A 23,663-nucleotide genomic window follows, 5' to 3' on the forward strand; every position below is an offset into this window, starting at 1 on the left:
ATTGAAATAGAATAATTACATTAATAAATAATACATTGTATAACTCATCATATAATATAATTACATATTTAGCCAATTCCTATCCCAAAATGTAACTCTCTGTCGATTATCTGAAATGCTGTATTTAGTAAGGTCAGTTTTAACCCTATGGACTCTTTGAAGAGCTGCTGTGATAATGGAGTGTTCAGCTGAGCTCCCCCTGGGATACTCACCTGCTTCCGTCTGTCAGTCTCCGCCATCTTTACAGAGAGATCTGAGCCTTCAGATTTTAAATCTTTCAGAGAAATTTCTTTAATAGACTCCTGAATCTTTTCATACGGTTTGTAACAAATATGTAATTTTCTTCGTACTTCATAGATTTGATTTTGGATCAGATTTGAAGATTTTGATTTTGGCTTTTGATAAGATTGAATTCTGACTGGTTTCAAAAACTTAGTAAAATGTGTTTTCCTTTCAAGATTCTCGTGTTTTCTAGAAAAATCAAGGGATTGGGCGCATTCGTATAAAGAATTTTTCTGTGTAGCAATTATACGAGATACAGGATTTAAGAATTTAAATTTGTTTACAAAACAATTTATCATGGATTGTTGATTCAAATTCGTACAGACCAATTTATAAGTCCTTTCAAAAATGGACATGAATGTAAAAGTACATTCTTTCTGGCCAATCTTCAATTTTAGAAGAATATCAAGATCTGGATAATTTTCTTTTAATCCACAGAAAATCAAAATTCTTAATCTTTCTACATCAGTCATATTTTCATACTTCTCATTCTGCATTTCTAATGAATATCTTCTCATAAAAGTTACTGGCAGCCAAATTTTAAACAAATTATTTTTCTCCTGATTAGTCAAATCAAACTTATCAGCAAAACTTTCAAATATCTCTGAATTTCTGCACACATGGATTTTGTCATCATATGCAGGAATGATTTTGCATAATTTTAGCAGGATTTTCCTAGATTTAAGTTGGAGTTGGGCCTCTGAGTCGTCTATTTTTAGTGGCCCTTGTACATCTGTCCCTCGTAGATCATCTTTGTCAATTGTCATGTCTCCTTCACTTCCTCCATCTTGTTTTTCATCTTGTGTCACAAAGTCAATGTCACTTTGGGTGGTCATCGTCATTACAGATACGTGCGTCACATCTTTCTCACTCTTCTCATTACAGTCAATCTTGGGAACATCATTCGTTTCCTTAGAAATTCTTTCTACACTGTCTTTTTTGGACTTCTCTGTCACAAACTCGTTAAATACATAAACCATATGTAAGATATTTTTAAGTTGCTCTTTTTCTTTTTTCTTAGACATTAGCTTACAATCTAAATTCAAATTCGCGGTTCTGCATTCTGAAAATAAATTAGACCAAAATATTTCTAAGCTAGATCCGTACAAACTTACAAAGTCTATCTGACTTGATTTAGCATATGAATTTATCAAATCCATTTGTCTTACCTTGAAATCTCAGCTTGTAGTTCCTTTGCTTTTACAACGCTGGGCTCCGGACTTCAGCACGGCTATTTTTAACACGTCTGTTCTTCAGCACTACCAGTGCTTGCTGTCAATCCGTACAACACCTGTTAGTCTCCGTCATTCGTAGGTTCTTGTGAGATCTTTGTGACTTGAAATTTTGAAGTGGAATTCCTGAATACTTGCACAATCTAGCGGAACTCTTCTGTCTTCCCCCGTGTGCAAGAAGAAGGAAATTCACGCAAAAATAGCACAAAAAATCAAAACTGGCTGGCTAGGCCAAATGTTAAAAATCGTTATTGGGCAAAAATATCTCATCAAGACTTAACCAGGTGCGTTATTCTTAAAATAAAAATGTCATGATATTCTGACGAAAGTATAGTGGTTTATTGAGTTATCCACCATCGCAACAAAAACATAAAAGGTAGATGAAACAATTACAAACAGAGTGTCCATGTGTAGATATCAGCGCTTCTCCTGTTACTCATCTTTCCAGGGTCCTGAATGGTAGAAGTCATCTCTCTGTGTGAAAGTCTGAAGTCATCATGGCATGGAGTAGCTAACAGCTGTTGTTCCTCGTGTCTTGTCTCATGTCCATGGAGAATGATGGTGAAGGAAGGGAGGTGACCGTCCCACGTGACAAAAAGCCCCCCACCCTCCTTAGAGACGTTATTTATATGGTTTCTACAGATCACATGTCTTCTGTATATGGAGTTAACTTATACTCTGAGCTACATACACAGAAATAGCTTTTGATAGTGTCAGCAAGAAACCATGTGCTCGGTACAGAATAAAAATAAGAATAATTAATATTTAACACTACACCAATTCTTGAGCCACTTATTAACCTCCTTCTCCTGTTCCTCCATGCACAAAAGCTGAGGTAGCGGTCTTGCTGCTGGGTTGTTGCCCTCCTACGGCCCCCTCCACGTTTCCTGGTGTACTGGCCTGTCTCCTGGTAGCTCCTGCAGCCTCTGTACACTATGCTGACAAACACAGCAAACATTCTTGCCACAGATCGCATTGATGTGCCATTCTGGATGAGCTGCAGTACCTGAGCCACTTGTGTGGGTTGTAGCATCAATCTCATGCTACCACGAGTGTGAAAGCACAACGAACATTCAAAAGTGACCAAAACATCAGCCAAAAAGCATTGGTACTAAGATGTGGTCTGTGGTCCCCACCTGCATAACCACTCCTATATTGAGTGTGTCTTGATAATTGCCAATAACTTCCATCTGTTGTCTATCCATTTGCACAACAATATGTGAAATTGATTTTCAAACAGTGTTGCTGCCTAAGTGGACAGTTTGATTTCACAGAAGTTTAATTTACTTGGAGTTATATTCTGTTGATTAAGTGTTCCCCTTATTTTTTGAGCAATATATATATATATATATATATATATATATATGTATATATATATATATATATATATATATATATATATATACTGTTTATGCTTTCACGAATATTTGAGCTCATGGATCCATTATATGTCCATTTTGCAAGCCGGCTAGAAAATCTCACCATACGGATGTCATTGTCATACTGATGTCACATGGATGCTTACATGTGAGAAAATCGCATCCTCGCACTGCACACGAATGACATACGGATCACTGTTCAGTGAACATTTCTGTGATTCTCGTCCGTGTAAAACAGACCATTTTTTTATATGTTGTGTGTGACTCTAGCCTTACTCCCATAGTACAGGGTCTTTTTTTGGCCCCCACACACAGTATAATGTTCTCACAATACCGCCATCCTCAATATTATTTTTGTAATCCAGACAACGGAATGGAGAAAGTCAGCTCTTACCCCTTTTAGAAGATACTTCAGTCCTTCTACTGGTCCATGTTCATAGACCAGTGGAACATGGGCCAGTAGAAGTGCAAATTAAGTCCATAACGTTCGTTGTCCATCATGTCTTTTTTTTTTAATTATTATTATTTATATAGCACCATTGATTCCAGTGCTTTACATGAGAAGGGGTTACATACAAATTACAGGTATCACTTACAGTAAGCAAACTAATAATTACTGACTGATACAGAGGGGCGAGGACCCTGCCCTTGCAGGCTTACATTCTACAGGATGGTGGGGATGGAGACAATAGGTTGAGGGTTGCAGGGGCTCCGGTGTTGGTGAGGCGGTAGCTTCGGTAGTGGTGAGGAGGCAGCCGGGTCAGTGCAGGCTGTAGGCTTTCCTGGAGAGGTGGGTTTTCAGGTTCCGTCTAAAGGATCCGAATGTGGTTGATAGTCGGACGTGTTGGTGCAAAGAATTCCAGAGGATGTAGGATATTCGGGAGAAGTCTTGGAGGCGGTTGGATGAGGAGCGAATAAGTGTGGAGGAGAGAAGGAGGTCTTAGGTGGACCGGAGATTACATGAGGGAAGATAAAGGGAGATTAGTTCAGATATATATGGAGGAGACAGGTTATGGATGGCTTTGTAGGTTAGTATTAGTAATTTGGACTGGATACGCTGAGGGAATGGGAGCCAGTGAAGAGATTTGCAGAGGGGGAAGCGGAGGAGTAGCGAGGAGAGAGATGAATTAGTTGGGCGGGAGATGATGAGGGCATGCACAAGCATTTTAGTAGATTGACGGTTGAGGAAAGTACGGATTCTGGAGATATTTTTGAGCTGGAGGCGACAGGAGGTGGAAAGAGCTTGGATGTGCGGTTTCAAGGACAGTGCAGAGTCAAGGGTTACTCCGAGGCAGCGAACTTCCGGCACGGGGGAAAGCATGATGTCATTAATTGTGATAGATAGGTCAGGTAAGGAAGATCTAGGAGATGGAGGAAAGATGATGAGTTCAGAGGGAATGGGAGCCAGTGAAGAGATTTGCAGAGGGGGAAGCGGAGGAGTAGCGAGGAGAGAGATGAATTAGTTGGGCGGGAGATGATGAGGGCATGCACAAGCATTTTAGTAGATTGACGGTTGAGGAAAGTACGGATTCTGGAGATATTTTTGAGCTGGAGGCGACAGGAGGTGGAAAGAGCTTGGATGTGCGGTTTCAAGGAGGAAAGATGGAGATGGAGGAAAGATGATGAGTTCAGATTTTTCCACATTGAGTTTGAGGAAGCGAGAGGAGAAGGAGGATATGGCTGATAGACTCCGGGGTTCTGGACAGCAGAGAAGTGACGTCTGGGCCAGAAAGGTAGATCTGAGTGTCATAGGCATAAAGGTGGTACTGGAATCCATGGGACTTTATGAGTTGTCCCAGTCCAAATGTATAGATTAAGAAGAGTAGGGGTCCTAGAACAGAGCCTTGGGGGACTCCAACAGAGAGAGGGTAGGATGAGGAGGTAGTGTGGGAGTGGGAGATGCTGAATGTGCGGTTAGAAAGGTATGAGGAGATCCAGGATAGGGTGATGCCAAAGAAGGAGAGGATCTATAGTAGAAGGCAGAGGTCAACTGTGTCGAAAGCAGAGGACAGGTCTAGAAGGAGGAGTACAGAGTATTGTCTGTTAGCTTTGGCTGTAAGTAGGTTGTTAGTAATTTTGGTCAGGGCTGTCTCAGGTGAGTGATGAGGGCGGAAACCAGATTGTAGAGCAAGTTAGATGAGAGGTGGGAGCAAAGTTCAGCGATGACGTGCTGCTCCAGGAGTTTGGAAGCGAATGGGAGCAGTGATATTAGGCGATAGCTGGACATGGCAGTTGGATCGAGGGTTGGCTTTTTAAGGATCGGTTTGATTGTGGTATGTTTGAAAGAAGAACGGAAGGTGCCAGAAGATAGTGATAGGTTGAAGAGGTGGGTTAGGGATGGGTTAAGAGTGGTGGTGAGGTTGGGGAGGAGGTGGGATGGGGTCTAGCGCACAGGAGGTGAGGTGTGATTTGGAAAGGACACAGTTAAGCCCCCGTTCAGTGATGTTGGATAGGGAGGTTATGGGGTTTGGGCATTGGTCTGGTATACAAAGGGGTTGTGGTGGTTGAACAATGAATACTTGCCTTGTTTGGTCGATCTTATTTTTAAAGTGTGTGGCAAAGTCCTCAGCAGAGATGAGGGAGGTTGGAGGGGGCAGTGGGGGGGGGATGATGGAGTTAAAGGTTTTGAATAACTGTTTGGTGTTGTAGAAGAGGGAAGATTCGACGGTTGTGAAGTAGGCCTGTTTAGTAGAGGTGAGAGCAGATTTAAAAGCGAGTGTTGCCTGTTTGAATGCAGTGAAGTCGTCTTGCGAATGTGATTTCTTCCAAAGCTGCTCTGCAACCCTGGACACTTGCTGGAGCTTTTTAGTAGTGTTATTGTGCCAGGGTTTTCTATTGATACATCACACTCTGCCATGAACAAGAGGGGCAACTGTGTCAATAGCTGATGTGAGAGAAGCATTGTAGAAAGCAGTTGCACTGTCTGTGTCGTGGAGTGAGGATATGGATGCCAGTGGTAGGATAGAGTCAGAGAGTGTGTGGATGTCTAGGTGTGCAAGGTTTCTGCGGCGGTGCGCATGTTGCTGGATATGGGTGACCGGTGAGGAGGACAGGGATGAGAAAGTAAGCAGATGATGGTCGGATAGAGGGAGAGGGGATGTGGTGAAGTTAGATAGAGAGCAGAGACGGGTGAAGACCAGGTTTAGTGTATGTCCGTCTGTGTGGGTGGCTGCGGAGGACCACTGAGTAAGTCCAAAAGATGATGTCAAATAAATCACTGCACCTGCTAGCACTGTTGCACTTTTTGTCATTGTCCTGAATCATATGATAATTAAAAAGGACTGAAGTATTTTTTTAAAAGGGGTTAGTGCTGACTTTCTTCATTCCGTTGTCTTGATTAGGCCGGGGTCATACTAGCGTATAAAACGGACGAGTGCTATGTGAGAAAACATTGCATAGCACTCGGACCAATGTTACTCTATGGGCCAACTCATATCTGCAATTATTTTCTCATGCCGAATCAGCATGCGAGAACAATCACAGCATGCTGCGATTGGCACCGAGACTCAGCCGAGTCTCGGCTCACTCGCACCCATATAAGTCTATGGGTGCGAGTGACATAGCGCACAGCGCTTGGATATCATCTGAGTGCTGTGCGATATACACCGACCCCGGCAATGGAGGACATGGAGAAATTAGTTTCTTCGCCTCCTCCACAGCTCTGCTCCGATCCTCTCTGTGCGAGAGGCTCGGAGCACAGTAGCATGACACTCAGCTCCCACTCGCAGGAGAGCCCCTGAAGGCACTTTCTCCTTTTTAGACCATGGAAGAAAGTTGTCAGTCAGAAACTCTATATACTTTGCAGGTCATTTTTCACACCTTCGGGAACCTTAAAGAGCCCTACCAGCTGTTTCCCCATGATTCTGGCCAAAACCATGACTCCTCCACCTCCTTGCTGATGTCGCAGCCTTTTTGGGACATGGCGGCCATCCACCAACCATCCACTACAACATCCATCTGGACCATCCAGGGTTGCTCGACACTAATCAGTAAACAAGACAAGGAATTCGACGCTAGTGTGAAAGTAGCCTAAGCACGCAGATTCTTTCTGTGAACAACATTCACTTTTAAAGGGGCAGCACTTTCTTTTTTAGATGCCCCCTAACAGGTGCCAAATTAATTTAGTATTTTTTCTAACCAGAGTGCATTAAGTGACATTTACTCTTCATTTGACTTATATATATATATATATATATATATATATATATATATATATATACAGTATATATATATATCTGTCTCATTTTGCCTTTTTGTCCGTTGGGCAGAACCCATCTTCGATGGGCGTCATTGGTTTTAAATGTTTTTAAATTTGGTCTTTTGCTATACTCAAAGTATTGAATTATATGTCTTCATTGGTGATATCCGATTTAGCGTGTCCTTTTTTGTGCACGTGTGACAGTTTTCCTACATGCTTCAGGATGATCTCATTTATACATTAGATATTTCGTGATGTGCCCTCCATTCTTTTCTTAATCTTAAAATAATAAATCTCCTCATATCCAGTAATTGTATTATTACACAGGATTTTTATGATGTTACATCGGCTCATCTTCTCACTCAGGTCTCTACAATATCGGATCCTCTCAGTGCAGATCTTCTATATAAGAGAATTTTCCGGATTTACCCATCAAAGATGGATATGGACAGAAACAAGATGGCCGAGAAGATATTACATCTCACCCTAGAGATCCTCTTCCGACTTACTGGAGAGGTGAGAGATTCTGATGACGTCATATTACATCATTCTTATCTATGGGAATAACAGATGGACAGAACTGGAGAGGTGAGGACTCTGGAAATGTCTGTAGTGAGATTTATTAATGTGTCTCTCCATAACCAGGATTACACAGTAGTGAAGAAGACCTCTAGTGAGTGCTGTCAGGATCCTGTGTCTGAGGGATGGGGAAGACCCCTGAGCCCAATCACAGGACCTCCACCTCACCCCCTGATATATGGGGACATCAATGACCAGAAGATCCTAGAACTCGCCTACAAGATGATTGAGCTGCTGACTGGAGAGGTGACACTGCTGGGAATGCTGGGACATTATACAGTAACGCTATGAAGGGATCGGGGGAATGACGATATCATTGTATGTGTCAGGCTCCTATAAGGTGTCAGGATGTCGCTGTCTATTTCTCCATGGAGGAGTGGGAGTATTTAGAGGGACACAAATATCTGTACAAGGACATCATATTGGAGGTTCTCCAGCCCCTCACATTACCAGGTAATAGACTGGAGTAAATACGCCTGGCCTATAATTATCTGTATGTAAAGAATGAATTCAGTCCCTGTATGTGTTTCCTCCAGATCTATCCAGTAAGAGGACAGCACCAGAGAGATGTCCACGTCCTCTTCTTCCACAGGACTGTAAACAAGAAGATCCCAGTGTTCCTCAGGATCATCAGGTAGATGGAGAGAAGGTGTCATGAGATCTCCCTTATGATGTGTAGACGGCTGTGAAGGTTTTGTGCTCAGTCTTGTTTTATCCATAGCATTATATGAATTATACTTGAGATTGTAATGAGAACAGTGGAGATGGCAGGATTAGAGCTGATCATAGATGTGACTTCTCCATCTGTCTGTGACTTTTAACAATATTTGTTTCAGGGTGAAGATCTGACCCATATTAATACTACAGAGACATATGTGAGGGGTGATGAGCGGTGTAAAGAGGAGATTCCTACATATGACTACCCAGGTAAGTAGTAACCACTAAATGTAGAGAAGTCACTGATTCTTCTCAGTCACCAGCTGTGGCTGCTTTATTGGTGGTGTAGTCCGGCCGCATTACAATAGTATAATCACCATTTGGCCTCGAGACCATAACATATTCTGCCACCCAAAACTGTTCAAATGATTTTGGGCATTGAAAGCCCTTTTCTATAGAACTTACCACCTGGAGGATCCACCTACCCTCTGGGATTAGGATACAATGACCATTACCTGCCCAGTTCTGTAAACTACAAAGCCAAATGACAGCGTATGTAGAATGTGCTGACAAGTTAGAAAATCACTTGAAGAAAAGTATTATGATGGGCCTGTAAGAGAAATTGGAGGGTAATGATGCTGTTGGCTTCCTAGAACTCTGATATCTTATTGGATGAATCTACCTTCTCTCCCTTCTGTGCTGCTGAATGTGCTCATATGGTCCCTACAAGACCAGGTCCAGTCATTCTAGTCAAACTTTGCTTTTTTGAGCGTCAACTAAGGTCGGGGAACGTCATTGATGGAGTAGCAGGTCACAGGGGCTAGAGCCGGCGGCTCCAGCTAACTCCTGTTGCCGCTGCTAAAGAGCAATGAATATTCACTGCATTCCACGCCAATGGGCTTGGAGGGCAATGAATATTCATATCTCATTAATAATAATATCTTGGTATGTTTGGCCCCCAACCCCGGTCCTAGTATGCATGACCTCATCCTTATAATTGGCCCACACCCCCATCCCCAGTCTGGTATGCATGGCCCCATCAGAAAACATTAAAATAAACGATTACACTTACCTTCCCGGTGCTCTCTTCCATCGTCCTACTCCGGTGTCAGCAACTGCTATATGCTTGTAAGCAGCGCGTGGCAGGGATGTCATGTCCTGCTCACAAGCAGAGCACAGCTGCCAGGACTGTGTGCGCAAAGAGCAGTGAGTATTCATTGCTCTTCAGTAGCACGCAGTGTCAGCCGCCGGCTTTCTGCTGCTACCGGCGGTCACATGTGCCGATTCTTAAGAGAAATGAATATTCATGAATACTAACTGTTCTCTGCGTTGCTTACAAGCATAAAGCAGTTGTTGGCACTGGAGCAGGAGGCTCCGAGGTAGCGCCGGGTAGGTAAGTGTAATGGTTTGGTTTTTTTATTGTTTTCTGATGGGGCCATGCAAACCAGGATAGGGATGGGGGTGGGGGTCACTTATAAGGATGGGGCCCTGCATACCAGGATGAGATGGGGCCCTGCATACCAGGACGAGATGGAGGCCCTGCATACCAGGATAGGAATGGGACCATGCATACTAGGACAAGATGGGGGCCCTGCATACCAGGATAGGGTTGATGGGACCATGCACACCAGGATAGGTATGAGGCGCAATGCATACTAGGACAAGATGGGGGGCCCTGCATATGGGGATGGGGCCATGCATATCAGGATAAGGATGAGGGGTCCATGCGTACCAGGGTAGGGATGAGGGGGCCATGTGTATCAGAATGGAGATGAGGGGACCATATATACCAGGATAGGAGATATTAAGTACAGAATTTACTACATGTTTTGCTTCAATTTTTTTTCCTAATCTCCTTTAAAACCTAGGTGCGTCTTATCGTCCGGTGTGTCTTATAGTCTGAAAAATACTGTAATTTCAAGCAGGATTGTGATAAACTACAGGAAAAACATTACATCTGTGCCATGTGTAAGATAGCGCTTACTGAAGGAATTGGGGTGACACGCTAATTCAAAGCAAACTTCATAACCCCGCCGAGTTACAGCAATCACCTCCACAAGTGCTTCCTGGACCGTTGATCGCAGTCTAGCACCATATGTAAGATAGCGCTTACTGAATGTATTGGGGGATACTCACTTGGCTGCAAGATTTAAGGCACACAGGAACACTTTCCCCTTAAACAGTCTATGCAGTTTATTATGCAGTCATAAACCGTACCGCGAACATTCCATTACACACTGTACCGAAACATGACTTTAAAGGGAACCTGTCACCCCGTTTTTTCAAGATGAGCTACAAATACCGTTAAATAGGGGCAGAGCTGTGCTTTACATTAGTGTATTTTGTGAGCCTTTATTCCCCACCTATGCTGCCGAAATACCTTTGTAAAGTCGCCGTTTTGGGCTGTCACTCACGCTGGTCAGGTCATATGGGCGTGGTGACAGCGCTGTTTCTCCCCCAGATCTCCGTTGGTGGCGTAGTGGTGTGCGCATGTCCAACTGGCGAATCCACTGCGCAGCTTGAAGGAAAATAGCGCAATCTGCGCTATTGAGCCGTTTATCGGTGGGCGCGGCCATCTTTGTGAGGCCGCGCGTGCGCAGATGGTTCTTCTCGGCTTCCCGGGGCTTCAGGAAAATGGCCACGGGATGCCGCGCGTTCACACATGGAGATCTCGGCGGCCATTTTCCTGAAGCAGAGTTCGCATCTCGCCTGCAGGAAAATGGCCGCCGCGATCGCCATCTGCAGCATTGGTCACTGCATCACATACCCCCCCTCTGTTCAAACTTGTGGGGTCGAACATTTGTCACACACCAGGTTCCCTTTAAGTTGCGCTCACTAAGCATGCTGGACCTTACTCCGTCCAGTTACCATGGGTCACCGCACAGTTCATTAACTGACCCTCGTCAGAACACACAGTCCCCCAACTCTGGGTTACCTTCCTGGAGCTCCTGCTCCACACACTGACATCCTGTCAGTCCTCTCTCATGGGGAAACTGTCTGACTGGGATCACCGTCCTTGTGACCATGACACTCACGACAGTCCAGATCCGCAGAAGAAACGGTAGCTTCCCCAATGCAGTACCATCACATACGGCCTCTCCATGTGCTATTCAGGAAGTCCTACTTCCAGGATCTTCCAACACAGCTTGTGCTATTCAGGAAGTCCTACTCCCAGGATCTTCCAACACAGGCCTTTAGATCCATGGGCTCACCATGTGCTCTTCAGGTATCTGATCCTACTTCCAGGATCTCCCAACACTCAGGGCATCCAGGATCTTAGAACACACAGACCATTCAGGTCCATACACTCTCTCCCCCAGAGACATGTGACCCAAACCATGGTCACATTATGTACCTGTAACCACTCCTATAGGTGAGATGCGTGTGTGGTTAGTCAGACCCGCCCAGCTCTCTGACTTACCCCATCAGACTCCCTTTAAAGCTACACAAACACAACTCTTATGGAACTACAAGTCCCAGAACAACAATACTGGCTTACAGCGCAGACTCCCTCTGCGACACATACCGGCCATTTACAATCACGCCAGACACTGGTTCAAAAACTCCATGCATATCCTGAGGAGTCCACAGCGCACCCTAGCTGCAGCATGGGCCACTGCATCACATACCCCCCCCCCCCCTCTGTTCAAACTTGTGGGGACCCCCAGCGGTCAGTATGTCAGCCTTGGGCTTCAGCCCTTGAGTCACCATCTGTCTGTGTTACCAGACCCTTTTTAGTCAACCCACTTTCCAAGTGTGGCCCTTCACATGACCTTTCTTTCCATGGCCCCCTCCCACTGTTGTTGCGGTCATGAGTCCACCATCTAGTTGAGGCCAGTGACTGATCTGAGTCCGACTCTCTGTTTCTAAGTCCGCTACAGGGTCTCCCGCCTAGGTCACTCAGCCCTGAGCTAACTGAGACATCACTACTTCTACCTCTTCCCTCAGGCCCGCTTCTGTTATCTCTCTGCTGGCCATTTCTCTTATGGTCCTTATTGGCCAGATAGCAGTTCCTCCATTTTTCTCTATGTCCTCTGTTAGCTTCAGCTTCAGGACCTCCAGTCTTTAACAAACCTCTTCGCTTCTCTATACCGCGAGTTGAAGGAGGCGGCCACCTGTTTCTCATTTCCTGCAGCTCTTTATTGATCTGCTCCCTCTCAAGTCTTAGCTGCTCTGTCTCATTTTGGTATATTCCAGGAGCATTTGGATATTCCCAAAGCTCTCCATGGTTCCAAAAGCAAGGAATGGAACCATCAATTCTTCTCGCCATCATCTGGAATCCTCACTCTCACTACACCGGATTGATTCACTAGTTCCTGCATCACCTTTCCAAATCTTCCAATGACTCTCCTCACCAGATTTCTGGGCACCCGAACGATGTCTTCCACAAAGCCCAGCCGACTTTCAGCTTTCCTGGCACGCTCCAAACGTCAAGCGCCTTCATTATTCCTCACCAGGATCATCTATTTTGTGCGGAGGTATTGTAGATGCATATCCCTCAGGATGGCCACCCACTTCACTGTGACTTTCTTATTCGACAGTATGACCAACTGTTGAGTCTCCGGTGCCCAGTGCACACTACACGCTTCTACTGCTTTTTTAAAGGCCTCATGCACACCCTCACTGGTACATGCATCTCGCACATCTTCGGGTACCTCTAGCACAAACTTGAAGAGCGAGGTCTCACTCGCTTCATGGACGGACGGCTCCCGTTTTGCCTCGGATATTTCCATCAAGATATCTGCCATGACTGGGTGACTGTATTGTTCTGCTTTAAGCGCCAGTTCTTCCTCCGCTTTACACTCTTCTAGACCTCTGGCCAAGATTTTCATTGGCAGCTTCACTTTATTACCTCTGGCACCGCCACTGTAAGTCTGCGACCACCATCTTCTCCTCTGGCAGAAGACCTCTTAATGCTTCTCTGAGCACTTCCACATCTTCCCTTAAGGCCTTATTCACACTTTGCCACATTGACATCCACCCTGTGCTCAGCCGCTTGTCTCAGGGCCTTTTCTTGTTCAGCATGCTCTTTTATAGCCCCTTTAAGCATCTTTAATGCATCACTGTTCTTGTTCCTAGACTCCAAAGCCGTGTTTTCCTCAGATTTCTGGTCTCTCGGATGCTTTATCTCGGCCTGTAAATCTGTCACCTTTTGCGTCTCATGAGACAACTCTTTATCAATCTTTTCAGAGGGTGCAATTTGTTCAGCACCTTTACGCCCTTTCCATCTCCGAGAGGAAGACTTACCACTTGTACCCGAGTCAGCCTTACTGCACTCTTTTCTGCTTTCGTCATCGTCTGAATGGGAGTCACCACCATGCGATTGGTCATCCTGGAACCAGCAGTCCCCATTTCTAACGGTGTCGGACACCATTCCTGGAGCTTTCCGTCTTCAACGGACATACCTTTGGTCACCTCTGCTATGTCACAGAGTTGGTCAGACCAACACTTCCGTCCAGTCATACGTTTTGGTATGGCAACTGTTGTGAATTCTGTGGCAGAGCTCCCTCCTGTGGTCACAAGTGGTACTTTGGCTGGTTCTCTCTGTGAGCTTCCGTTGGTGGAGGAAAGTGGTACTGCGGCTTCTGAGTTTCCTTCCTCAGGTGATGTGGTGAAGTCGTTAGGTGCTTCTCTATTTAACTCCACCTAGTGCTTTGATCCTGGCTTCCAGTCAATGTTCTAGTATTGGACCTGTTTCCTCCTGGATCGTTCCTGTGGCCTGCTGCTCTGCATAGCTAAGTTCCTCTTTGCTATTTGTTTGCTGTTTTTTTTTGTCCAGCTTGTCAATTTGTTTTTTTCTGCTTGCTGGAAGCTCTGGGACGCAGAGGGTGTACCTCCGTGCCGTTAGTTCGGTATGGAGGGTCTTTTTGCCCCCTTTGCGTGGTTTTTGTAGGGTTTTGTGTTGACCGCAAAGTTACCTTTCCTATCCTCGGTCTGTTCAGTAAGTTGGGCCTCACTTTGCTAAATCTATTTCATCTCTACGTTTGTCTTTTCATCTTAACTCACAGTCATTATATGTGGGGGCTGCCTTTTCCTTTGGGGTATTTCTCTGAGGCAAGGTAGGCTTATTTTCTATCTTCAGGCTAGCTAGTTTCTCAGGCCGTGCCGAGTTGCATAGGGAGCGTTAGGCGCAATCCTCGGCTGCCTTTAGTGTGGTTGGAGAGGATTAGGGATTGCGGTCAACAGAGTTCCCACGTCTCAGAGCTCGTTCTTGTTTTTTGGGTTATTGCCAGGTCACTGTATGTGCGCTGACCTCTATGTCCATTGTGGTACTGAATTACCTTTCATAACAGTACTAATGATTCTCAATAAAGGGAAAAAAGAAGTTCTGAGACCATTTTTTTTTCTTTGCACTGTGTTTTGCCTTTTTTTTCCCCTAGACATTTGGGTGGTTCAGGACACAGGTGTAGCATCGGACATTAAAGGTCTGTCTTCATGTGTGGATCAGCTCACAGCAAGAGTGCAAAGTATTCAAGACTTTGTGGTTCAGAATTCTATGTTAGAACCGAGAATCCCTATTCCTGATTTGTTTTTTGGAGATAGAACTAAATTTGTGAGTTTCAAAAATAATTGTAAACTATTTCTGGCTTTGAAACCTCGCTCCTCTGGTGACCCAGTTCAACAAGTTAGGATCGTTATTTCTTTTTTGCGTGGCGATCCTCAGGACTGGGCATTTTCCCTTGCGCCAGGGGATCCTGCATTAAGTAATATCGATGCCTTTTTGCCTGGCGCTCGGATTGCTGTACGATGAGCCTAATTCTGTGGATCAGGCAGAGAAGAATTTGCTGGCTTTGTGTCAGGGTCAGGATGAAATAGAGGTATATTGTCAGAAATTTAGAAAGTGGTCCATACTCACTCAGTGGAATGAAGGTGCGCTCGCAGCTATTTTCAGAAAAGGTCTCTCTGAAGCCCTTAAAGATGTCATGGTGGGATTTCCTATGCCTGCTGGTCTGAATGAGTCTATGTCTTTGGCCATTCAGATCGGTCGACGCTTGCGCGAGCGTAAATCTGTGCACCATTTGGCGGTATTACCTGAGCTTAAACCTGAGCCTATGCAGTGCGATAGGACTTTGACCAGAGTTGAACGGCAAGAACACAGACGTCTGAATGGGCTGTGTTTCTACTGTGGTGATACCACTCATGCTATCTCTGTTTGTCCTAAGCGCACTAAGCGGTTCGCTAGGTCTGCCACCATTGGTACGGTACAGTCAAAATTTCTTCTGTCCGTTACCTTGATCTGCTCTTTGTCATCGTATTCTGTCATGGCATTTGTGGACTCAGGCGCTGCTCTGAATTTGATGGACTTGGAGTATGCTAGGCGTTGTGGGCTTTTCTTGGAGTCCTTGCAGTGTCCTATTCCATTGAGAGGAATTGATGCTACGCCTTTGGCCAAGAATAAGCCTCAGTACTGGACCCAGCTGACCATGTGCATGGCTCCTGCACATCAGGAGGTTATTCGCTTTCTGGTGTTGCATAATCTGCATGATGTGGTCGTGTTGGGGTTGCCATGGCTACAAGTCCATAATCCAGTTTTAGATTGGAAATCCATGTCTGTGTCCAGCTGGGGTTGTCAGGGGGTACATGGTGATGTCCCATTTCTGTCTATTTCGTCATCCACCCCTTCTGAGGTTCCTGAGTTCTTGTCTGATTACCGGGATTTATTTGATGAGCCCAAGTCCGATACCCTACCTCCGCATAGGGATTGTGATTGTGCTATCGATTTGATTCCTGGTAGTAAATTCCCAAAAGGTCGACTGTTTAATTTATCTGTGCCTGAGCACGCCGCTATGCGGAGTTATGTGAAGGAGTCTTTGGAGAAGGGGCATATTCGCCCGTCATCGTCGCCATTGGGAGCAGGGTTCTTTTTTGTAGCCAAGAAGGATGGTTCACTGAGACCTTGTATAGATTACCGTCTTCTAAATAAGATCACGGTTAAATTTCAGTACCCCTTGCCATTGTTATCTGATTTGTTTGCTCGGATTAAGGGGGCTAGTTGGTTCACCAAGATAGATCTTCGTGGTGCGTATAATCTTGTGCGTATTAAGCGAGGCGATGAGTGGAAAACTGCATTTAATACGCCCGAGGGCCATTTTGAGTATCTAGTAATGCCATTCGGACTTGCCAATGCTCCATCAGTGTTTCAGTCCTTTATGCATGACATCTTCCGAGAGTACCTGGATAAATTCCTGATTGTGTACTTAGATGACATTTTGATTTTCTCGGATGATTGGGAGTCTCATGTGAAGCAGGTCAGAACGGTGTTTCAGGTCCTGCGTGCTAATTCTTTGTTTGTGAAGGGATCAAAGTGTCTCTTTGGTGTTCAGAAGGTTTCATTTTTGGGGTTCATCTTTTCCCCTTCTACTATCGAGATGGATCCTGTTAAGGTCCAAGCCATCCATAATTGGACTCAGCCGACATCTCTGAAAAGTCTGCAAAAGTTCCTGGGCTTTGCTAATTTTTATCGTCGCTTCATCTGCAATTTTTCTAGTATTGCTAAACCATTGACCGATTTGACCAAGAAAGGTGCTGATTTGGTCAATTGGTCTTCTGCTGCGGTGGAAGCTTTTCAAGAGTTGAAGTGTCGTTTTTCTTCTGCCCCTGTGTTGTGTCAACCAGATGTTTCGCTTCCGTTCCAGGTCGAGGTTGATGCTTCTGAGATTGGAGCAGGGGCTGTTTTGTCGCAGAGAAGTTCTGATTGCTCGGTGATGAAACCATGCGCCTTCTTTTCCAGGAAGTTTTCGCCTGCTGAGCGAAATTATGATGTTGGCAATCGAGACTTGCTGGCCATGAAGTGGGCATTCGAGGAGTGGCGTCATTGGCTTGAAGGAGCTAAGCATCGCGTGGTGGTCTTGACTGATCATAAGAACTTGACTTATCTCGAGTCCGCCAAGCGGTTGAATCATAGACAAGCTCGTTGGTCGTTGTTTTTTGCCCGTTTTGACTTTGTGATTTCATACCTTCCGGGCTCTAAAAATGTGAAGGCGGATGCTCTGTCTAGGAGTTTTGTGCCTGACTCTCCGGGTGTATCTGAGCCAGCGGGTATCCTCAAAGAGGGAGTAATTGTGTCTGTCATCTCCCCTGATTTGCGGCGGGTGCTGCAAAAATTTCAGGCTAATAAACCTGATCGTTGCCCAGCGGAGAAACTGTTTGTCCCTGACAGGTGGACGAATAAAGTTATCTCTGAGGTTCATTGTTCGGTGTTGGCTGGTCATCCTGGAATCTTTGGTACCAGAGAGTTGGTGGCTAGATCCTTTTGGTGGCCATCTCTGTCGCGGGATGTGCGTACTTTTGTGCAGTCCTGTGGGATTTGTGCTCGGGCTAAGCCCTGCTGTTCTCGTGCCAGTGGGTTGCTTTTGCCCTTGCCAGTCCCGAAGAGGCCTTGGACACATATCTCTATGGATTTTATTTCAGATCTTCCAGTCTCTCAAAAGATGTCAGTCATTTGGGTGGTCTGTGATCGCTTCTCTAAGATGGTCCATTTGGTACCCTTGTCTAAATTGCCTTCCTCCTCTGATTTGGTGCCATTGTTTTTCCAGCATGTGGTTCGTTTGCATGGCATTCCGGAGAATATCGTTTCTGACAGAGGTTCCCAGTTTGTTTCAAGGTTTTGGCGAGCCTTTTGTGGTAGGATGGGCATTGACTTGTCTTTTTCCTCGGCTTTCCATCCTCAGACTAATGGCCAGACCGAACGAACCAATCAGACCTTGGAAACATATCTGAGATGCTTTGTTTCTGCTGATCAGGATGACTGGGTGTCCTTTTTGCCTTTGGCTGAGTTCGCCCTTAATAATCGGGCCAGCTCGGCTACCTTGGTTTCACCGTTTTTCTGCAACTCTGGGTTCCATCCTCGTTTCTCTTCAGGGCAGGTTGAGTCTTCGGACTGTCCTGGTGTGGATACTGTGGTGGACAGGTTGCAGCAGATTTGGACTCATGTAGTGGACAATTTGACTTTGTCCCAGGAGAAGGCTCAACGTTTCGCTAATCGCAGACGCTGTGTGGGTCCCCGACTTCGGGTTGGGGACTTGGTTTGGTTATCTTCTCGTCATATTCCTATGAAGGTTTCCTCTCCTAAGTTTAAACCTCGTTTTATTGGTCCGTATAGGATTTCTGAGGTTCTTAATCCTGTGTCTTTTCGTCTGACCCTTCCAGATTCATTTTCCATACATAACGTATTCCATAGGTCATTGTTGCGGAGATACGTGGCACCTATGGTTCCATCTGTTGATCCTCCTGCCCCGGTTTTGGTGGAGGGGGAGTTGGAGTATAATGTGGAGAAGATTTTGGATTCTCGTGTTTCAAGGCGGAAACTCCAGTATCTGGTTAAGTGGAAGGGTTATGCTCAGGAAGATAATTCCTGGGTCTTTGCCTCTGATGTCCATGCTCCCGATCTTGTTCGTGCCTTTCATATGGCTCATCCTGGTCGTCCTGGGAGCTCTGGTGAGGGTTCGGTGACCCCTCCTCAAAGGGGGGTACTGTTGTGAATTCTGTGGCAGAGCTCCCTCCTGTGGTCACAAGTGGTACTTCGGCTGGTTCTCTCTGTGAGCTTCTGTTGGTGGAGGAAAGTGGTACTGCGGCTTCTGGGTTTCCTTCCTCAGGTGATGTGGTGAAGTCGTTAGGTGCTTCTCTATTTAACTCCACCTAGTGCTTTGATCCTGGCTTCCAGTCATTGTTCTAGTATTGGACCTGTTTCCTCCTGGATCGTTCCTGTGGCCTGCTGCTCTGCATAGCTAAGTTCCTCTTTGCTATTTGTTTGCTGTTTTTTTCTGTCCAGCTTGTCAATTTGTTTTTTTCTGCTTGCTGGAAGCTCTGGGACGCAGAGGGTGTACCTCCGTGCCGTTAGTTCGGTACGGAGGGTCTTTTTGCCCCCTTTGCGTGGTTTTTGTAGGGTTTTGTGTTGACCGCAAAGTTACCTTTCCTATCCTCGGTCTGTTCAGTAAGTTGGGCCTCACTTTGCTAAATCTATTTCATCTCTACGTTTGTCTTTTCATCTTAACTCACAGTCATTATATGTGGGGGCTGCCTTTTCCTTTGGGGTATTTCTCTGAGGCAAGGTAGGCTTATTTTCTATCTTCAGGCTAGCTAGTTTCTCAGGCCGTGCCGAGTTGCATAGGCAGCGTTAGGCGCAATCCTCGGCTGCCTTTAGTGTGGTTGTAGAGGATTAGGGATTGCGGTCAACAGAGTTCCCACGTCTCAGAGCTCGTTCTTGTTTTTTGGGTTATTGCCAGGTCACTGTATGTGCGCTGACCTCTATGTCCATTGTGGTACTGAATTACCTTTCATAACAGGCAACCACCGTAATCCTGACTTCACCTTGTGGAGCACTGTCGTTCAACTGTGTCAGTGCTTTTGTCAGCACACCATTGTACTCAGCCCTAGCGGTTGCTACTGGCCATGACATGTCACAGTCACCTCTGGAGCCTGTGTCACCCCCCACAGTATGTTGAACCCACAAGTTCCTCTCTTTCTGGGTGTCAGCTCCGCTCTTTTTAACTACCACATCACTATCAGTCACATTGTGGTACCCTTCAGGTGACCTCAGGTCAGTAAGTTGGGCAGACACATCCTTTCCTCTGGTCATGCCTAACGTGGGACTGTCAACTCTAGGGGGAGTATTCTCCACATTATTACCTCCTTGACACATTATTTCTACCAAGACTTTTCCTTTTATCCACCAATTCCATAGGCCTGGATACAGCAAGTCTGGGACTAACCCCACTTCATAGTACATGGAAACCTCAGCAGCGTCAATGTAGAGGAGGGCTGTCAAAAGTCCTTTAACGTCCTCACATGCATCATTTACTCTCATCCCAGGCGACATGGAGCAATCAGGAGAGGCCCTTAGTAAGGACACTCCTTTCCCTGGGTCTAACAGTCCCCACACACGGTCTCCATCCAGCCAGAAAGGGCACTGTCTTGACGCACCATTGGCTGCCTTTGTTTTCTGCCATTGTCCCTATTTGGGTTAACGGCCCCTTTTGTAACTCCGCCCCCTTTAGGGTAACTACTCCTTTTTGGGATAACGGCCCCTTTTGTGACTCCACCCCTTTTTGGTCACTACCTCCTTTTGGGGCCTCAACCCTTTTTGGGCAACCACCACTTTTTGTGTCACTGCCCCCTTTTGGGACTCCACCCCTTTTTAGAAAACTATCCCTGTTTGGGTTACCGCCCACGTTTAGGGACACCACCCCATTCCTGGAGTACGCCCAGTGGACTTCCCACGGTACACTTAGGCACCAGTTTGCACAGTACAAAAAAAAAGTATCTTTGGGTCGGCACTGTCTCTTTAAGAGTCTGCACGATCTGGACCAATGTCCTTTCACGACACCTCACCAGCTCCTGCTGCAGCCACAAACCGTCAGCACCTCCGGCTGCCGATTCCAAGCTGCTACTGCTGCCATTGCAGCTCCTGCTGCTGCACAACCTCTTACTGCAATTGCAGCTCCTGCTGCTGCAGAACCTCTTGCTGCAACTGCAGCTCCTCTCCGCAAGGCTCTGCACCGCAGACTTCGTGGACCCTCCGATCCACAGCAAATCTTCGTAACCCCGCCGAGTTACAGCCAGGCGCTTGTAAGTTTCGTGGACCCCCCAATCCACAGCAAACTTCATAACCCCACCGAGTTACAGCAAGCACCTCCACATGTGCTTCCTGGACCGTTGATTGCAGTCTAGCGCCATATGTAAGATAGCGCGTACTGAATGTATTGGGGGACACTCACTTGGCTGCGAGATTTAAGTCACACAAGATCACTTTCCACTTAAACAGTCTATGTGGTTTATTATGCAGTCATAATAGTATAGCCGGTATAGTTCAATGCAGCAGGGGAGTCGGGGCTTGTGGCAAGCGGGCCCCCCTGCCTCACAGGGGCCCCATAGTGGCTACGTGATGTGCTGCTAGCTGAGGTCCCCTGGGGAGCGGAATCCCTAGGCAGCTGCCTGCCCCTAACATCGGCATTGTCTGTACCATGAATGCGCCCCCCATCTCGCCAGGGCCCCGGCACTTGCCCTGGTGCGCCAGGTGCTGACACCGGCCCTGCCTGTAACCACTCCCATAGGTGGGATGTGTGTGTGGTTAGTCAGACCTGTCCCGCTCTCCCACAAACCCTGCAAACCTCCCTTTAAAGCTACACAATCACAACTCTTATGGAACTACAAGTCCCAGAACAACAATACTCGCTAACAGCGCAGACTCCCTCTGCGACACATACCTGCCATTTACAATCATGCCGAACACTGTTTCACAAACCCAGTTACGCCTCCATGTGTATCTTGAGGAGCCCACACAGCGCCCCCTGTTGTGAATTCAGCTTTTGGGCTCCCTCCGGTGGTTGTAGAGGGTAATGCAGTTGTGCCTGGACTGCAGGATTGGACAGGTGTATCTACTAATTGCAAAACTGACTGGAGTATATAACTTTGCAGGACTCTTTAGTCCCTGCCAGTAGTCCATTGTTTTTGGAGGATTCACATCCCTTCTGGTCTCTCCTGTTCGTTGTGCTTTTCTTCAAAGATAAGTCCTGGCTTTGTTTTTCCTGTCCACCTGCTGTGGACCTTATAGTTCTGTGCATTTTCATGTTTTGTCTTGTCCAGCTTTGTCTGTGAAGTATTTTTTGCAGCCTTGCTGAGTCTCTGGAGATGCAGATATACCCTCCATGTCTTTAGTCAGATGTGGTGTTATGTATTTTCTGTGGTGGATATTTTCTAGTGTTTTATTACTGACCGCATAGTACTCTGTTCTATTCTTTCTATTTAGCTAGTATGGCCTCCTATGCTAAATCCTGATTTCCTGTCTGGTTGTGTTTTTTCCCTCTCCTCTCACAGTTAATATTTGTGGGGGGCTGTCTGTCCTTTGGGGATTTTCTCACAGGTAGATAGCATTAGGCTGTAATTGACATCTCTCTTCAAAGAGCTAGGAGGTGTCAAATGTTCCCTTTCTTCTTGGTTCCCAGCACGACCCCTAGTGAGATTGGAGACAGAAGTCTGCAGTCTAAGGAAAATACATATTAACACCTGGGTGAGACTTGCAGCCTTCAGGACAGATGTTCAATTATTACTAGTCACACAATAAACCTATACATATTTCACTGCACACATATATTTTTATACATATTTTACTACAAGCACCCCTACATGGAATCTGGACTTACAAAGGAGCCCCTAGGCTTGGACCATGGTGTTATCTGCTATTCTGTGGTGTTAGGTCGCAAGAAGAATAGGTAGCTGGGTCGGAACCAGAGGGACAGAATACAGAATCAGAAGATACAAGAGTAGTCAGTAAAAGGACCATGATCACAACAGGAAAGAAATACACAAGCCGCAAGCTGAGCACAGAGGACTGAAGCAGAAGAGAACAACGCTGTATCAGGCAAATTCCAGAAATATGCTTTGAGCTTTAGTAGGGTGTGGTACTTTCCAATTGGCTGAAGTAGGGAGCAGATTTCTCCAGCTGGACAGCAGGGACAGATCCCATATGAGATTGGACACATCAAATGCAGAAGCCCTAATATAACTAAATGACAGAAAACCAGAACAGTCGAAATCCCCACAAAGTGATTCCATTTTATAAATTAATCCACCGAGGGTTATAATCCTTAGGAGGAGTGAATATTTTGACTCCACAGCCACTTTCTGTAAATTAACACGCAGTGGATGTTGGAGAGTGAAACATTACACACTTGACATTTTATTACCCAGCATTTAGTGCCCAAATTGTACTTAAGGATACACACACCATAAATTGAGTGGGTTCTTCTCGCTATAGTATTGCTAAATACAGGGATCCTAAATGTTTTTTGAGCACACTGCAAGACTCAGAAGTGAGAGCGGATTTCACTGAATTGGTTTATGGAAACCCCGTTGCTTTTCAATAGCCTGTGAGCCACTAATAGTGTGGGAACCTCTGTTTTTCAATTGACAGATAATGGACCTGAGTGAGGACTTGTTTTTTTGTGAAAGGAGAATTGGTATTTATTTGCCTACATAACATTGGTTTATTTTTATTCGATATTTGGGAGGCAGAAAGAACAGTTGAACACCAAGGACTACTGGTTCATCCAACAAGGTTTTCTATTAGACTGTGAACTGTCATTGTCTTGGTAGTGATGTTGGAGAGTGAAAAATTACACATTTGCCATTTTATTACCCAACATATAGTGCCCAAATTGTGCTTCAGGAGACACACACCATAAATTAAGTGGGTTCTTCTACTATAGTATTGCTAAATACAGGGATCCTAAATGTTGTTTGAGCACACTGCAAGACTGTTATTGTCTTGGTAAATAATTAAAGTTTTTTACATAGCTTGCCATTTTTATGGACAGTTTAAGTAGAAATGTTCAAAAA

The 23,663-nt window shown here is 45.6% G+C and overlaps 1 protein-coding gene across 1 annotated transcript in view; it reads left to right on the top strand.

Annotated features, from left to right (window-relative positions):
• LOC138663598 (zinc finger protein 665-like) overlaps window positions 1–23,663 on the top strand; it is a 66,198-nt gene that overhangs the window by 36,202 nt on the left and 6,333 nt on the right. Inside the window, exons 2-6 of the mRNA XM_069749860.1 lie at window positions 7,458–7,607; window positions 7,737–7,916; window positions 8,000–8,123; window positions 8,207–8,304; window positions 8,507–8,597. Of these exons, the coding sequence (XP_069605961.1) occupies window positions 7,530–7,607; window positions 7,737–7,916; window positions 8,000–8,123; window positions 8,207–8,304; window positions 8,507–8,597 (571 nt within the window). The 5' untranslated portion in view covers window positions 7,458–7,529. The remainder of the gene's footprint in view (window positions 1–7,457; window positions 7,608–7,736; window positions 7,917–7,999; window positions 8,124–8,206; window positions 8,305–8,506; window positions 8,598–23,663) is intronic.

Source organism: Ranitomeya imitator, chromosome 2 (genome assembly GCF_032444005.1).
Source record: "Ranitomeya imitator isolate aRanImi1 chromosome 2, aRanImi1.pri, whole genome shotgun sequence".
NCBI lineage: Eukaryota > Metazoa > Chordata > Amphibia > Anura > Dendrobatidae > Ranitomeya > Ranitomeya imitator.